The sequence below is a fragment of the Drosophila mauritiana genome, chromosome 3R, assembly GCF_004382145.1.
Source record: "Drosophila mauritiana strain mau12 chromosome 3R, ASM438214v1, whole genome shotgun sequence".
Classification (NCBI taxonomy): Eukaryota; Metazoa; Arthropoda; class Insecta; order Diptera; family Drosophilidae; genus Drosophila; species Drosophila mauritiana.
Window position 1 is genome coordinate 24,270,282 of NC_046670.1, and position 17,945 is coordinate 24,288,226.

At 46.3% G+C, this 17,945-nt stretch overlaps 1 protein-coding gene across 4 annotated transcripts in view; it reads right to left on the bottom strand.

Annotated features, from left to right (window-relative positions):
- The window catches only part of LOC117142929 (nephrin), a 64,926-nt gene that overhangs the window by 12,674 nt on the left and 34,307 nt on the right, over positions 1 to 17,945 (bottom strand). For all 4 annotated transcript variants that reach the window (XM_033307228.1, XM_033307230.1, XM_033307229.1 and 1 more), the window contains exons 3-13: positions 12,493 to 12,625; positions 11,233 to 11,447; positions 11,050 to 11,160; positions 10,364 to 10,576; positions 9,981 to 10,150; positions 8,539 to 8,674; positions 7,136 to 7,272; positions 4,864 to 5,002; positions 3,045 to 3,193; positions 1,766 to 1,916; positions 635 to 861 (exon numbers count right to left, since the gene is read on the bottom strand). In XM_033307228.1, the coding sequence (XP_033163119.1) occupies positions 635 to 861; positions 1,766 to 1,916; positions 3,045 to 3,193; positions 4,864 to 5,002; positions 7,136 to 7,272; positions 8,539 to 8,674; positions 9,981 to 10,150; positions 10,364 to 10,576; positions 11,050 to 11,160; positions 11,233 to 11,447; positions 12,493 to 12,625 (1,781 nt within the window). The remainder of the gene's footprint in view (positions 1 to 634; positions 862 to 1,765; positions 1,917 to 3,044; positions 3,194 to 4,863; positions 5,003 to 7,135; positions 7,273 to 8,538; positions 8,675 to 9,980; positions 10,151 to 10,363; positions 10,577 to 11,049; positions 11,161 to 11,232; positions 11,448 to 12,492; positions 12,626 to 17,945) is intronic.

Consider the following 17,945-nt stretch of genomic DNA (forward strand, 5'->3'; position numbering starts at 1 on the left):
CATTTTCATGACCATCCTCGTGATGAGCTTTGCGCTTGGCTACTTTGCTAATAAACTCGCCCGGCCAGCTTCAGCGCTTCATCAAGGCTGTTGAGAGCAGCCAAACGAAATGAAATGAAATTTTCATATGATACTCCCCATCTAGGAGTGACAGAGATAATTTAATAACTCAGCATGCACTCCCCGAGTGGCTGGACAAAGGGTAAAATCATCGGACCTGGGAACCGAACCCCACAGCATTAATTATGTTGTCCCTTTTACACTCGAGTTGAGCTGAAGAAAACCCACGGCAATGCTGCACCCCCATGGCAGCCCCCAAAATACTTATTAATAATTCAAGCAGAAAAGTCAAAGGACATGCACACTAATTGACCATATGGATTTCAAGTGAATTATTGCACACTCTCTCGGCTCCACACTCTCAGATCTATCCTACATTCAGCCCGATTCTGAATCTGAAGCTGATTCTGTATCTGTATCTGATTCTGATTCTGTTTCGCTTCTAGCTGCCGGCTGTTTGCCGAACCGTGAGTAAATTTTAATTTAATTGAGCAATTTGCGTTTACCCTGCCGGAACTTATCAACTTAGACTAACTGGATTCGGGCGAATCCAGATGCAGGCAGCACCACTCACCTGATCATTCAGCGTGGATATCTCGTTGTCGCCCAGGCCGATGGCCTCGCTGAACTGGCCTCGTCCCTGGCCCGCCGATCCACCCGGATCTCCAGAGTAGAGTGGGTCCCCGCCCACCACCTCCAGCATGAAGTACTGCGAGAGTCCTCCGTCGCTGCCCGCCACACAAACCACCTCCAGGACGGTGTCGTTGCGCAATTCGCATGCCTTCGGTGCCTCCGGAGTGTCTGCGGAAAAGGTTCCAATGAAAAAGGCGGGATGAGAGGGTATCCTGATAGCAGTTAGTCATAGTCATAGACAAGCCGGGGCTTAATGGCCCAACGGCCACCCCATCCGTAATTGCATTTAAACGCAGCTCCTGTCGCCTTAAAGCGCCACTTTTCCGCAAATGAAGGCGTTGCCCCGTTAAAACAAAAATAAGGACCGGCGACTACGCCCCTAAAATTATTAAGTCAGCTTTAATTTTGGCCCAAGGGTGCGATGCACAAAGTGGGGGTAACTCAATTGGTCTATAATTCTATGCTGTCCTTAAAATCCTAACAAACTTAGGGTGAAGTGAAAGAGCTTTCTATAAAATAGCGAAAAAAAACATATTTTAGCAACTATCAAATGGTGATTTGATATTGATATAAATGTAACTAAGCGAATATATTCTTAAGAATTAGCACATTATTTAGGAGCCACACTTTCCCTGAGTGCATCACCACGCTTCTGTGTACTTTGCATTAATAACCATCGAAGTTGGCCAGGTCCTGAGGCAACGGCTGGCAGTTCAACCTGCGGATTATTTGGCAACATTTTGGCAAACTACACCGGTGCCGGCGACGGCAATGCCACCCAGTCCTTCCAGTCCATCCCGTCCTGCACCCGGCACACGCTCGCCAATTATGTAAGTAGATCCTTATGTGTGCATAAGAGATAGTCCGGGTGGAGGAAGGCGGACGGAGGACTCCGGCTACGTCTACGGCTCCGACACCGACACCGGTGGCAATGCCGACACCAGTACTGTTTAAATTGCGGCGAAGATGGAGGTAAGTGCCGGCATCTTGTGGCAACAACTTCCTCGACTCGACTTGAGCAGGAGGGGAGGCGTAGGAGGAGCAGTATTCCGCCACTCCCAGTTCCACTTACTTGCCGGCAGGATGTGCACCAGACAGGGCGTCGTTTGGCGGCCCACAGCATTGCTGGCCCAGCAGGCCAGCGTTATTAACTCGGAGTCCGTTTGGGGCAGGTACGTCACCGTGCTGGCCAGTCCGTTCGACTGTATCCTCGAGTTGAGCACCTGTAATGTAGGGTAAACAGACGGGGATTAGGGCGGCTTCATTGTGCGAACGTAGGCAGAAGGATCAGATGCACTACCCCACCCCACTCGACTCGCAGCGAACCAAATCGAATTGAAATCAAAGCAAACCCAGAGCATCCGCATCCAACCAAAAACGAATCCCAGTTCGGGTGGGCATAAATATTTGAAGGCAAATAAGTTTTTATTGCAAGCCAAACGAATCGAGCTGGAGACGGAGTAAGTCATCCTGTGGCCAGCCGGGCATCGGGTTTCGTGCAGATTTTCAAATAACTTTTGCGGTAAATGAATTACTTTATTTATTGTGCACAGCTGTCCCAGAACCGACGTTTCAAGGAATGTCGACTTACATATGCAAGTCTTTCGGTTCGTTTGGTCAGCCACTCTGGTATTTTTCCTCCTCCATCTGTTTTTCTCCCCATTTTTTTCCGTTTTTTTGCCATTTTCTGCCAGCTCTGCAGTCCTCCGTTTTGCACCTAAACGGTTTGCATTTTAAATTCCCTCGAACGTCGCTATGTTTGCCCCACCATTCCGAATTTATACATTTTGATTAAATTTTAATTCAGTCACGTACGGCGCCCGATTCCCTACCTCAACCATTGTTCCTCTGCTCTGAATTGTCGAACGAAAATCCCAGACAACCCTCGAGTATTTAGCACAAGTTCTGCTAATAGCACCCGACTTCGAACTTGGCACCATACCACCCATGCCACCTATCTGTTCCTACCCCCTTCTATTCCTCCGCACCGACTGGCTGGCTGGCTGGAATTCCGAGTAATTGCGACAGTCGGGCCAAAGGCTCCGGCTGCAGCACGTTTCCCGGCATAATTACAGACACAATAAGTTCGGTTTGGATTCCGGACGAGGCATGTACCTTTGCCCCAGTCCGATGCACGGAGAAATAGCTCCTTTGAACTTGATGCCGAACAACAATCAGTGTATTTTACGAAATCAATTAAATTTCAATTGTTATACCAATTGATAACATGACGCATTGAAAAGGGTTAGCTGATAGCTTACATTTATATATTTATAGGTAATATCTATAGTTTAAACATAGATTTTTTTGACTGTGCCCCACGAGAAAATAGTATTTGTGAGCTGACTTACCGGCGACACGTTCCGGGTATTGTTGTAGGTCCAACTGAAGCGCACGGAGTCCGGCGGATCGGCATCCACCTCGCATTTGACCAGGATCGAGTGAAGGCTGACGGCTCCAATGGAGGTTTGTTCGGTGCCCGATTTACAGCGCGGGGAGACTGAAAAGGACGAGACGAGCGAATCGGGAGCTTCATAAATATACACCGAATCGAGTTGTTAGGCAGCAAAAAGTTTCCATTTTAAATTCGTTCAGACCACCCCCGTCGGAGCGCAAACAACTGCCGCCCACTCTCGGGGGGATGTGGACCCCATCCACCCATCCACCCCAGCAGCCCCCTCAACCCCTCAAAATACACACAAAAATATGAGGCAAGAACGAGAGGCTGGTGAGTCCAAAGGGAAGTCGAGCCAGCTACATAGCCTTGAGCATAGTAATTAACATGTTTCCGTTTCGCGAACGAGGGGGTTCGTGTTCTCCAGGTTCTTATATTTTTTTGCTTATCCAGTCCTTCTCTTTTTTTTATATTTATTTTATGTGTAGCTTAGCGAGGAAATCTGTGTGCCAGGTATCGAAAGAAAAGCGAGTCGCTCGGCGTTTACTTTCACTTGGCTGTGAAATGGGAGCAGATATGCGGAAGCACTGCCTTTGGCCCGCAGGGAAATGTGTCTGTCTGTTTGAATACTCGGGTATCCCAGTATTCCAGTATCACAGATTGTGTGCTGAAAGCCGCCTTTAAAATGTGAGTCACGCCGAGGCGGATAAACATTCGAAGCTTCATTACTACGTTCTTGGCTTTTATCACAAGGCGGCTGCATTTCAGCATTCAGCATTCTTAAGCCATCTGTCTGCGAACTTGTTGCTGTGGAAAGATTGCGCCTGTGTGTGTGCCCAAATATGGGTAAAGTTACCTAAAGCCCAAACTCAATGCAAAGATGACTCTCTCCGCAAAACTTTCATAATTTCAAATATAAACTACTTAAACTGTCGTAGGTCCTCGAGTAGGGGACCTAGCAGAAATGCATTTCACATCTTCAAAGTGGCAGCCAAAAAGACGTGGCAGTTTTCCGGCTTTCCAGCGTTGGCAACATGAAAAGACGTTTCTTTTTCCCTTACTTGTAAGCTGACAACACAATAAATGCGGCCAACAATGGGCCACGCAACATCGCTCTCTAGGATCCCATTCTCGAGATTGTATGCGGATGGCAAATGCCATATGTGGGTACACGAGCCCGGCCAAATAGTGTACTTAAGAACAACTCGTGTTCCTTCGTCGATTGTGCAGCTTTGCCTCTGATTTATGCAACCAAATCGCTTGTGCGAGCAGTAGTATATGAAATCCACATTAATCACCTCAAAAAATGGCAAAGGCAGGGGAAATTCGACCCGAGGCTGTGAAAAAAATCGGTTCGTTGCAAACCGTAAGGTTTATGAAAAGTTTTTTGGGCGAGCGCTGGAAAATTGCGAGTGCTGGATTTATAGGCGAAAGTTTTGTCTGTGCGTGTGTATAAATCAATGGCGGTTGTTTAGGCCAGCGGCAGCGGGAATTTCAGAAATTTTACAATTGTAAACAAGCGGGCAACAAACGCCGACAGTTACAGATGAAGTTAGCGACGGTCATGCATCATTTCTAAGCAATTTCCCCATCCGCCGTTGCCCCAAAAAGTTGCAAACTCCCATTCCCCGCAGCCATTGCTTGTTGATTTTGATTTTATTCTGCAGCTTCCGTTTCCGGCTCGCCATGTTATTTCATCACGTCGTGCTGCCAACCCCTCCCCCTCCAACCAACCATATAGTTTGTGTATATTTTATTTCGCAAGTCGTACTTACACTGCACTTTTAAAGTGAGGCTCGAACTCCGGGTCTCGCCCTCCGTATTTGTGGCCCCGCAGGCGTACGCCCCCGCACTTTCCCTCTCCAATTGCGTCAAGTGCATTATTTCCGTGCTCTCGCCCGACATTCGCATGCCCTGAAATGTGAAGAAGGGGTTATTATTTCGGTACTGAACGGGCTGTTGCGGTCCTCATGGGGTTATGGAATCCATTTTTAGGGGGCCAAGCTGCTTAAGCCACTCTAAACTTTAAGCTAAGCGATGAAATCAAAATGAAGTATGAGCGTGGTTAAAAATAAGTACACTTAATTCTGGCTTCTTAAATTCAATTTGATTTATATTCCGTTTTTATTTTTTATTGATTATTTGTTTCTTTAATTTAGAGAACATATTTTTCATTTGATGTATAATTTACGGGGGCTTCCCCTATTTGCTTTCCAGTGCACACACATGCGCCGAAAAGTTTTGTCCCGCTGGTCTTAGATGGCACAAATTGCGGTGGTGCCGCCTGCATTGTCGAGTGACCACAGCACCCACAGTCACCGCCATCACCAGCCCCATCCCCATTCCCATGGCCATCACTGGCAGCACTAAATGGCAACCACAATGGAGCCAATGCTTCCCGCCCGGCTATTTGCCATTTCCCATTTGGTATGTGGGTGAATCGCTGCGGTTGCCGGCGCCTAATGCGGTCTTTTAGTGGGTCGAATAATAAATGGATTTTATTAAATCAAATTAATGCATTTTTCGGCATTTCGGACTCAGACTCATTAGCATTCAGCATTTGACACTCGGCATTTGATTCGAACTGCTCATTGAACTGCTTTTCGCAGTCGCTGGCTTCGCTGGACAAGAGACTCCATGCGGATGCAAATGCTCCATTAGCACAGCTTGACTATGGAATAATTCGATTATGCATTTAGTAGCGAAATCCCCGCTGACATTTGCACATGCATTTAATTAATTCATAATAATAATAATAATAATGCAATTTAAATAGCTTAAGCTCCTTCCGCCCTCCTGCCCACCTATGTAGGCATGTGTGTGTGCTCCATATCATTGACAGCTAATTTGCACCATCGCATTTCTGCGCTGTGGAAACACGCGTTATAGATACGCCGCAAATTGGCCATGCTGCATCATTTGATTATTTGTAAAATTCATTAAAAAGCCATGACTGCACTGATGGAGGGCGGTAATTGCATTGGCCCTTGTGCCATAATGCATTTAACAATGCCGAGCGGAAAAGTTGGGAACACACATTCATTTGTGTATTCGCTCGAAAGTGGCTTTAATTCGATTCCTCGCTGGGATTTCATTCATTTGAGGGCATGAGCTCTCGGAAAAGTTTTAAGTTGACCCAGTGCAAAAAAGTTTTCCACGCCAAGGAAAGCTGGCGAAAACCAGTCTGATAATAACAATCTATATATGCCAAACTGACGTCGAACGTTGGCTCTTTACAACTTTTTTGCGCACATTTGGCCAGTCGTTTTTCATAATTCCTTGGCTCATTTTAGCCGTAGCCTATTAATGCCACTGCCAGAAGTGGGCGAACCGAAAATCAAAAATCAAAGTGCCCTAAATAAAGAGAAGTTTTTCAAAACGCCACCCCTCGTCGGACAAATGATTTTGGCAATTTGTTAACTGCTCGACCAAAAGCGGAGAATGAGAGGTCGGAAAAATATGAGCTCGGGTTTATGGTTTTTGCTTGTTATGAAAAATGATGATGTGACCATGTGGACAAAACTGTCAAAGGATGTCAGAATCATGCGGTTTAATAATAAAACCCAAGACAAAGTCACAGTCAGGCGGTCAACAATGGTTGGCCAGCACATAATTGGCACAAAAATAGCACAAAAATATCCAACTGTGTCTGGGGCAATCTCAATCGTTTTCGGTTTATTTGTCGCATGATAAATAGTTAAATAATTTGCAACACGAATGGACTTCAATGAACATCATGAGCCAATTATAAGACGTTTGAAAAATGAGCCGAGCATTTATTCCTGACCACCATTATCCTTGTGCCCAGCAGGAATGCGAAGCATTTTCATTCTTACAGCATCCTGCCAAATTAAATTAAACCGCAAAAGTGTCTGCTTATAAAGAAAGCCACAAGAATGTGGACGCCTTGGGGGCCTCGCACCAACAATTGAAAATAAAAATTTCGAAAAGTGTCTGATACACGTCAGCTTGTGAAAATGGACGATGATGATGAGTGGGAGTGCTGAGTGGAGTGGGCATTGGGACAAATCAGTTGGTCTTACTTACATTCTTGAACCAGGAGTAGCTGGTTACCGGCGGCCTGGCATCTGCCCGGCATTTGAAAGTGACATTCTGGCCCTCGGCCCGCGTCACCAGGCGGCTGGGATCCTCGTTGGCCAAGTGCACCGAAACCGTGGGCGGATCTGTTGGGAAGAAGCAGAGGAAGGAGAGTTAGTAAGTAAGTAAGTGCGGCATCCGGCTTAATGAGCGCAGCGAATTGCTGAATAAAAGTCAAAATAATAAACGGCAATGGCCCAGGAGGTGAACTCCGACTCCTGGCAGGCAGCATTGCGTAATGTACTTAGCCCCAGCTGCTCTACATCCTGCGGACTGAGGCATGGCAGGCCTCGTCCTCTTGACCACACGCCAAATGGGACTATTAGTTACGGTTGTAAAAATCTAATACGCGCCGGAGACTCTTGGCGCCACTTGGCCCCAGCCAGTCTTTTGTCCGCCGTCCCCAAAAGTTGAGCGCGGAGCGGGACGAACTATAGTGGTTATGCTACAGCTCGCAAATGTCAATGACGTGGGCTGAACGGTCGGAAAAACCAACCGACGTTTATGCTGAATTATTAAAACGAAACACAAAATGAAGAGCTGGCAAATCGAGTCGACTGCTGGTCTGATTTGAGTGCAGGTAATTCAGATTTCCTTCATTACATACACGTTTCAAAAATGTACTATTCCTTATTAGAACAAAAAGTAAGTAAAAACTTCATCCTTTATTTAATAGTTTCTTATATATAACCTTGGAATAAAAAAACTTAAGCATAATCCTTATTAAAATACGAACTTAATCCTTATCCTGTTTTTCCCAGTGCACCCTGCCCTACAAGAAAACTTCAACGAAAGCTGTGGGGGGCAGTAATGTAAAGCGGAAGTCGGAAGCGGATGTTGCAAATATTATAGAGGCCAGCAAACAAAAAAAAAAAAGGAAAGCAATAGAAACATAACGGTGCAAATTTAATCAAGGCAAGTCAAAGAACACGACATTGAAGTCAACTTGACTGCATTTTATAAGCGGCTTAGCAAGAGGTGGCCAACAGGTTGATGTGGCCTCCAGCCAACTTGGTTGGCTCCGATCCGGATCCGTTGGCTCCTCTGGATCCTTTGGCCTTAATAAAATTACGCTGGCTCCGGCCGTAATATGCGTCTAATTGGACTTTCCTCGGTCAAGCCCACACGGAAACTCACACATGCACACTGAAATAGGCCAGGACCTGGGCAGTTGTGCTAAGAATACACAAAAGCCTCCGAAGGCCACGGCCCGGATTCAGAGCCCACACCCAGACCCAAGCCCAGACCCAAATACCCAGCAGCCCTTATTCCACCGGCCACACTGCTGCTCATAGCAGTCTACCAGTTCACCTGTCGCAAAGGAGGAGGAATATACTGGAGTATGTACTCACATGCCACGCGGATGATGCGCTTGTCCTCGATGGCGCCACCGGAGAACCAGGGATTCGTGGCGCGACACGTCAGCTCGGCATTATCGTTCTCCGATGTTACCTTCAATGTCAGGATACTCGTTGTGATATTCCCGTCCTGCGGAAAGAAATGGCAGAGAAAGGATGGCGTATTAGCTAAAGGATACGTTGGTAAAAATGTAATCTTAAATATTATTTCTTAAGCCGCTTTTGTCAGAGCTTTTTGGTGACTGGGATTTTATATTCTTTATATTATAATGGTATTTTGCCTAGTTCTCTATACAATAGTACTGAAGTCCATATATCATGTTTCTGTGAAATGTTTCGGATTTTTAGTTGAAACTTAAACTCCTTTAGAGCTGCCATATGTCCCTGTGTGATAGGCGTCCTTCGTTAGCTCCTCGTGTGCGCTGTGGCCACTCGAGTAGCATTTTGCAGCATGGTCTTTGAAAATAATGACTCGAATTTCGAGCTAAGCCGATGTCCTTGTGCAGCAGTTTACCCAGTCAGCCGTAGGAGAGGCGATGTGGAAGCGGAGCAGAGGATCTCATGGCAAACTGGGTATTAAGTTACGACATCGACCAGCTCCAAGACCCGAAGTCGGGCCACGTTTTGGCAACAATCGATGCCGGGCCAGGCAAACTAACAAGCGCAGGACTCTTCGTGTGTGGAAATCTGTTCCTCAGTTGGAAGTCGAGTCGGTTATGCACGAGTTGACTAATGCCTGGCGACGTTTGGCAGCAACTATCCATTTACATGGCATAATTAGAAAGCGAAAAAGCCAGTGGCACCACGGAAAAGGCAACTAATGGATGCCGAAAACTGAGACATCTCCAATACCTTCAGTGGTTAGGCGAAAGGATCTGATAAATGCTAACTTTAGTGGGAAAAAAATCGCTACCATTTTGCAGCAGATGCGAGCGCAAAGGACGATGAATTCCAATAAAAATTCGCACATTAGCCGAATCATTGGCCTTTGGCCGCATGGAGTGCAAATTTGTGCAGTTTGGCCAAAACTTTTCGCCATTGCAGTTCATCAAAGAAGCGGCGGCTGGCGGAGAGTCAACTTGTCCCTTCGTCCTTTTGTCTATCCCTCTGCGGCTGACGGCAAAAGTTTGCCCGGCTCGCATTTAGGGCCACCCAGTGGTCGCCTCGGTTGCCTTTGTTGCTGCCCCGAGAATCTGGAGCTATTAAACGCCGCACAGTGTTATATGGGATGTGAACGTTGTAGAAGTGCCTGCTGCACTGCGGCCAGCTATCAAATGTCAAACGCTCGAAGCAAATTTTCCGGGCACAAAGTTGCGTTGTCCTGGGAACGACAACAAAAACGAAAACTTTCTCCGCACCCAGCTACCCACTCCGAGCAGCATGCTCCATAAAATAGTCAGACATTTTCGGGCAATTTGGCCGGGACATTTACTCACCTCCTTGTCGCTGTGCACGGTGACCTCGGCATTGCGGATGGGCTCGCCGTCGAGCAGCCAGGTGATCTTGGCCGCAGGGTATGAGCCCCAGGACTCGCAGCGAATGGGCATCGGTTGGCCAGCGGTCAGCAGTTCGTTGGGAGTTGCAATCTTCACGCGCACCGGTTTCACTGCGGAAAAGTGTACAATTGTATAAGGTACATACATATGTAAAATATATAATGCATTTCAATAAAAGGACCTTTTGGTCAACAAGTCAGCTAATCAACGAATGTTTTCACAGCATCAAGTGAAATGCAAAACTTTATTTATTGCCGAGTAGCTGGCGGAGTTTTAATGAAAGGCAAATGTTTATTGGACGTATTGTGGGGTTGATGACTCACAGTAAACCTGCACGGTGACATCCTTGCGGACCGGATCCACCAGTCGAGTTCCCTGCGCCCGGCACTCGATGCGAATTCCGTAGAAGTCCCGCGTGGTGGTTCCAATCAGCAGCTGATTAACCATCACGGTGGCGCCCTCCTCCACGGATGTGTGGCTGGTGCCGATTAGCTCGGTGTCGTCGCGCCACCAGGTGACTTTGGGCGGGGGTCGTCCTGCAAGGAGCGAGAGTGAGAGGGCAGAACGCCCGGTGAGTTGCTGCAGGATGTGTGGAGTATCCTTGCAACCGGTTGCAATTAACACTCCTGAGTGCGATGGTAAACAATGCGTCTGACTGCGGTTGCTGTGGCGCTGACAGACACAGTGAAACGCATGACAGTTAAGTGGGTCAAACCACCGCATAAAGTACGTTCGAGTGCACAGTAAAAAAAATGGGGGTTGAAATTAAAGAGGATTAACAAAAAAAAATATTTTTTTGTGACTGGAAATATAAGCTGCATTTAGCTTACACTATTAAATACCATTTATGTTTATCGTAATAAAGCTAGTTTTTGTAATATTTTTTTCTATCCTACAGCGATTTCTTGTAAATAATTAATTTAAATATTTAAAAACAATATTTTCCGCCATGCAGCTAATGAAAAGCTGCCTGACAAGCACAGCCTGCAACTTGAAACTGATAACTTACCGCCCCTCACTTGACAGCAGAGGAAGAGCTCATAGCCCTCTCGGAAGGGTCCTGCCATCTGGGATATCTCCTTGCCCTGGGCATCGAAGATGCGCGGCTCCTCGGGAGGCACTGAAATGGATGCAAGATAATATGCCACTTTAGTGGTCAGTCCTGTTCATAATGCGCACCATTGCTACTTACCAACTAGGGTCAGGTTGTGCCTGAAGTTGCGCGTTGGTGAGTTGAAGAAGTCGACGCGACACCGATAGACGCCGCCGTCCTCCGGCTTCACATCGTTGATCTGCAGGCGCGAATCCTTGGGATTATCGCCGATGCTGAAGAACAGACGTTGCCCCAGATCGCTAGCTATGGCCGCATGTGGCGCCAACTTCACGTTTCCGCCCCGCGAGTCCAGACTGCAAGGGGAAAATTAGGGGGGGTGATGAAAGTACAAGTGTAAGTGAGGGGGCGTGGCAGCATGTAGCGATTATTAGATCTCATAAATAAGCATATGCGAAGAGAGCATAAGTTGGCCGACGTGGCTCCTTGCCACCCACCACCGAGCGCCCCTCGCATAATTTGGGTCCATAAAAAATGACGCTCAATTTGCACACCATGAGCCAGGAGTTTAGTGTGGAGTGTTTCAGGACGAGCTCATGTATTCCGGCTCCTTCGCCTGCCCCGCGGCTTTGGCAGCTTTGCGCAAATTGCAGTAATTTGTTGCTGTTTTAGTAAATTACTCAGTTTATTTCAGTACTCTGGGGTGGCCAGCGCCATGGCTCGTGCTGCATTTTGCCGCTCATGATTATCGAGTGCCGGCCACTTCACGTGCACGACTTGGGCTGACACAGATCCGGCCCCCTTTTGCCATCCATAAACCCCTTCTAATGAGTGCTCCCGAGAGTTTTGCGAGTGTTTCCCGGCTGCCGGCTGCGGCACGCAAAGTCGGAAGGCATTTGCCACTTGGCATGCAGGGCACACGCTGGCTGCCACAATTTATATTGAAAATTTATCAGCGCAAATTTATGGAAAAAAAGCTGGAAAATATCATGATGGCTACGGCTCCATATGCGTGTGTGCGTGAAAATTTGCTACACTTTAGCAACGACAGCCGTAATCGGATGTGCTTTACATTTATTATAACAAAGTGGATTATGACGGGCGCATCCTTGCCCCAAAACAACCTCACACATACACATACACTGCTGTGCGATGTACGCACATGTGGCAGCTGCCGGAAATAAGCCAAAAGCGCTCGGCGAGAAAAAAATAACACGTAAGGTGTAGCAAAAGGATGCTGACGATTATTTCACGCTCCTGATGGACTGATGGATGGATGGACGAGCGGACGGATGGACGGACGGATGGATGGATGGCTGTCTCGTAGGCTTTTGGAGTGGATGATTGCGCACCAGTGACCCCCGGGATGTATGCACATATAAAGCAGTAGTTTTCGCTCACCTGTACAGAGGAATGCCCGTGGTGTCCTTGAACCACAGCAGCAGCTTCACCGAATCCTGCGACGTGGGCGGCGTCAAATCGCAGGGCAGCTCCACCGTTTTGCCCAAAGCGGCCCAAACCAATCGAGCGGGTACTGAAAGATAGAGAAGGTTTATTATAGCGCTGCACTTGAAGAAACTCCTAAAAACTAACTAACATACAAGGAAAAATCAAATAAAATAAATCATAATATTGGTCAGTACATGTTATTTGGCAAGCCTATCTTTATATATCATAAGAATATATATCATTTAAGGTCTGCAAATGAAAATTGTTGAAATTTTCATAATATTTATTGAAACCCTTTTTTAAAAATTATTAAATGGCTAGCTGTTCTCCGTATTTCATTTCTACTGTGTTTTTAAGAGCATATTGATTTCCCACGCATTTTTTCCCTTTTTCTTTTATTTTATTAGCTGTCGTCGGCAATCGAAGTTGATCCTGGAGAAATGCCTCGCACTGCGATATATATTTATTTATTATTTGCACTTCCTGCATGATTCGGCTGATTGTTTGTTATTTTAACACAATGCTTCCGCTTGCCAATCGCGGCAGCCCCGCTCCCGCCACCGCCGCTCACCCGAATACGGTCAACGCCCCACCCTGCCCACACCTGCTGGCAGGCCACGCCCTCCGACGCCCACTGCCGCCCGCCGCCCACCGCCTTGTACCGCCGTTGTCGCATTGTCCTTGCTACGCTTCCGTTCGCCGGTTGTCGTCACCAGCGTCGTTTGCCGTTGTCGAGCTTGATGTTTCTTTTTTGGTCCTTGTCGGCTTCTCCTGCCCCGGATTTTGCTTCCTTGCTTTTGATTCAACAGAAAAAAATGATTTCTTGTGAATTTGTGCGCTGGGCCCATGTTTTGTGTTATTTTATTTGACAGGGCAACCTGTAAAATTTCCACATTGTTTCCGCCTGAGCGGCTTCTTTTATTTTTGCTCCCCCTGTACAATAATGCGGCTGTCGCTTCGTTTGGAGGCCTCGTTATCTGGTTCCTTAAAGCAAAACTGTGTGCTTAACTTGCCCCGAGCAGCAGAGCTCTGCTCTCAGCTCGGTTTTTATGCACTTTAAATTCCGAACTCGATCGGCTCAGCCTTTATGGCTTAATTTTAAGCGACACCATGCTCTGGCCTCGCTTTTATTTTGCGAAATAAACTTGAAAACACTCTTTTTTTTGCTACCGTTTTTTGCTGCTCTTTGATGATTTTCAGCGCAAGTAAATGGGATTAGAGAGCGAGCGAAAAAAGGTGGAAAAAATGTATGCAGCAGCGCAAAAATATTTGCACATTATTGAAGTCCCAGGGCGCAGCTCGGTGGTAAGCTGTGTTCTTTTGGCCGCAAAGCCAACGAGTTGGCCATTTGTTATAAGTTGCATACTTTCCGGCGCACTCGCTGACAACTTGAGTAAAATGGCAAACAAAATGGCTGGCAAAATGCTGCTTCTGCCGGATTCTCTGCTGCAATTTGTCAACGCTTTGGCTTGCGGCGTACTGTGCAAATATGTGGCCAAAACGAGAGGAGACGACACCTAACCCGTAAATCCATATGAATGGCCTCGGATATACGGATATGCGGATGTGTTGTGGGGCCAAATGGCAGTGGCTAAATCTAAATCATGGCCTGCTGGCTATGAGAAGGAATTCAACTCCAACTCCCCCATCTGACCAATTATGCAAGGCGCTGGGAGCACTTTTTGATGTGCTCCACCGGGATTGAGATCTATTTTTAATTACCTCTGGCATTTGCCGAGTTGTTAGCGCTCCGTTCCCAATGATTTATGACCGCATTTAATTCTTCTATTGGCAGTCGGACGACGACGATGTGCCGTCGTCTTTGATGTGCCTTCAAAAAGTTCCAAGATCCAAGGCAAGCTGGCTCTACCTGCGGTCCTCCCTCGTTTTTGATGTTTTGTTTTGACACATCACATTATTTCCGCCTATTTTTAGCCACTTGTAATTTACTTAACCCATGAAGATGAATAAATGGGGGCGCGACTAGAGCTTGTAGCACTCAATTGGAATTTTGACTGCATGAGGGAGTTTCTGGGTAGCGCATCATTTGTGCATCGGTGCATTTGACAGGCTCTCAACGGCATGAATCAATTAATTTCCATCGAAATCGTTGAGTGTTTATGGCTGTTTTATAATTCCAATTAAGACAATGGGGTGTTTTCGAATGCGTTTTCCGATGTAGTGAAAAATGGAAATGCATTTCGGATGATCTCTCTGCGGATTTCAACCAGACCCGCACACACAGAAAGTGTATTTTATTTTATTTTACGATTTAACCATTTCCCACTGGCGCGTAAAGCTTTAAGTTTACTAGGGAAAAATTGCGCATACGCAACGTGTTACTTTGCATGCATAAACCAAGAGCAGCCAGCAGCTTTTCGTGCCCCATTTGGCTGGGAAGCCGGTGCCTCGGGTTCTGCCTGCCACAAGGCCAGAGCCCCAAGACAACGTTGCATTAATTATGCAGTGGTTGGAGGAGGCCTGTGCGGCTCTTCAAGGCGAGATTCACTCTCTGGGTTTAAGATATCCACGTAATACAGCCAGCGGGTATATTTAATTGATTTTCTTTTAAGCGAACGTTGGCTGCAAGCCAATAGTTTAATGAACTTTAGGCAAAATAAACCCACGACAAACGGAAAGTGTTGCATGAACAATAATAGAAAATCAACAAAGCGTTCGGCTAAATAAACTTAGACTCACAGGCTGCGCATTAAGTGTGCCGTGTCATTGTAAACAGTAGCCAAATACAATGGGGGAAAAAAATGGTATTTGGCAATCTTTCAATATTTAAACACTTTTTTTGTTGCAGCCAAATGGTTCTATTCAATTGATATTTAAAGCGTAAGCGAATGGAATTCGGATCGGGCCATTGGGGTTGACACATAACACATAACACGTAGCACATAGCACATAGATAACACATTACACATACGCACTGTATGCGCAGTGTGGTTTTGTTCTGCGGTTGCGGCTTTGTCTTCTTGGCGAATGGTAAATGGTAAACGGTAGAAGTAGGATGGTTGATGGTGGTGAGCTCCATACGCGTGGTTGGGGTTTGATTGAAACGTTTGCCAAACGCACATAAAAGTCAATTACGCAAAATATAAGTTAGTTAATTAACTGAAATCAGGGCGAGCTCAGCATAAATGTATATGTATGCATGTGTCCTGCGCTCTCTCGATCCTTAGCCCTTTTTTGTGTGCGTATCTGAGCGGTTGCTGCATGGGGCTGCTAATGAAAAGTTTATTTAGAACGGTGGCAAGTCGGAACTAAACCAAATTACAGGCAATTGCCAAGATAAATATTTGAGTTTCACTATTCAGAGCGGCGGCAGCAGATGCTACACTGCGCCAGTTTGCCATATGCCTTTTCACTCCATATAGAGGGGATCGCTTCGATGCTCCTACTGCCTCTTAAATATTTCATTCAGACTCCGGCCGGACTCTGCTTTCTCATTTCCTCAGCCCTCGAACGGCCGACCTTACTTACTGCTTTTTATGCCACGACTGCCTTTGCCGCGTTGGGCCAAATTGTTTACATTTAAATTGTACATTATGGCAAACATACACACACAGACACAGGAGCGCACACACACACAGTTGCTTGCCACAAAATGTAGCAAGTTGAGAGCGAAAGTGGTTGCCATTGCGGACGGAGGTTCGTCCGCCCCTTCTGCTCCTCCCATTTTTTGACCCAGCAGATGTCGGGTCACGCCCCCTGCCACGCCCCTTTGTAGTGTAGTCAAAGTCGTCAGTGACCCTAATGTACTTTCTCACACTTTTTAGCATGCATTACGGACTGCCTAACATGGTTGCCTCCATTCAGCGTGTGTGTGTAAATAACTTTTAAAGTGCTTTACTCGCACACTAACTCACTCACACACACACGCTGACTCTCTCTTTGCTAGAAATGTGAGTATGAATATTTACTTATAATTAGAAATGCCAGAATGTTTTGTTTTCCCTGCTTCAGCCTTTGACTTTGCCCCTGCGTATTTTTCTTTTCCTGTGTGTCTCTGTCTGCGTGCTTGTATGTGTGCACTTCCGGTTGCCGCCATCTTTGAGGGCAAATAAACCCCAAAAAGTGCTTAACCTGAGTACATGACTCTTGTGTTCGGTGCTCTTTGTTTGCATTACTTCGTTTTGGCCAAAACACTGGTAATGCACAAATTAAGAAGTTCCCTACACTGGGGACAGGCGTAAAAAAATAAATGTGCTAGAATTATTTAAAGGCAAAGTGTTTGGGTGAGTGTCGCGAATTCGTGGCGCCGCAGAAGTCGAGCAACAAATGTTCGCGCCAGGCGATTCAATTAGGCGAAATATTTCTTGGCGGCCCGCTGAAATGAAATGTTCCCCAACATTCTCTTGCAGGCTTATTAATAACAAGTGTGTGCACTGATAGAAAAAACGCTATAAACTTGATATTTTTAAAAGGTGTTTAAAGGTGCATGAGCCAATAATACACTTGTACGAAAAATCTCAAATGCAAATTCTTCTTTTACAATTCAAATAAGTATGTTTAAGAATATTATGAAGCAGTTTATTAAGGCCAGTTTTAAATAGGATTACAAATAGCTTAATATTTTGTCCAATTCGAAAATGCCATTCTTGTGTTAGAAAGTGCTTCGTTTTCAGGTGGACATTAGTAGCCACTCCCCCAGAATGTCCGAGAGTTTTCTCACAGTTCAGCAGGGGATTTTTCACAAATCCGGCAAGTCGTTGTCGATGTCGTTGTGGGTCAGCCAGCCAGCCAGCGAAGGCGGCCACTCTGCCGGCCTGGCAGTGAAAGTTTTCAAATTAAATTTTGCGACGCCATTTTCAATTAGAAAACTTCTCGGCCAAAGTCTCTTGCAGAAGCGCGACTCACTCGCCGCTTTTCCAAAAGCCACCTCACCATCCACCCACTAACCACCCACTTTCCCCATTCGTCTGCTTGTGCCACATCATCGGTTCAAGTTGGCTTTAGCGTTTTTCCTCCGATTTTTCAGAGACCGAGAAGGACCTTCTTGGCGTTGGTTGCGTTGCCTTTGCTTTCAATTAAAATGCGTTCGCTGTCATTTTGGACGCCGTATTGCACTGGCTACGTGATTTAATAATAAAATACGAAAAATATTCCAGTCAGCGCTTTGTTGTCCTTGTTGTCGGCCATTACGTGGCTGTTTTTTCTGCTCTCTTTGTGTTTTTTTTCCTGGCTATTTCCTCCGTTGTCCTGACTCCTGGTTATGCCTTCTTTCGCCTCGCAACTGTTGCTCGGGCTTTCTGGCGGCTTCGGGGACTTAACTCCGAGAGTCTGGAGGAGCATTTAAACAACGCATTAAATTCAGAGAGCGAATGTGGTCGCAGTTCAGCAGTCGCTTTGCCCAAACTAAAATCCTATTAAAGTCCATTGGGGCAAAATGCATGGAT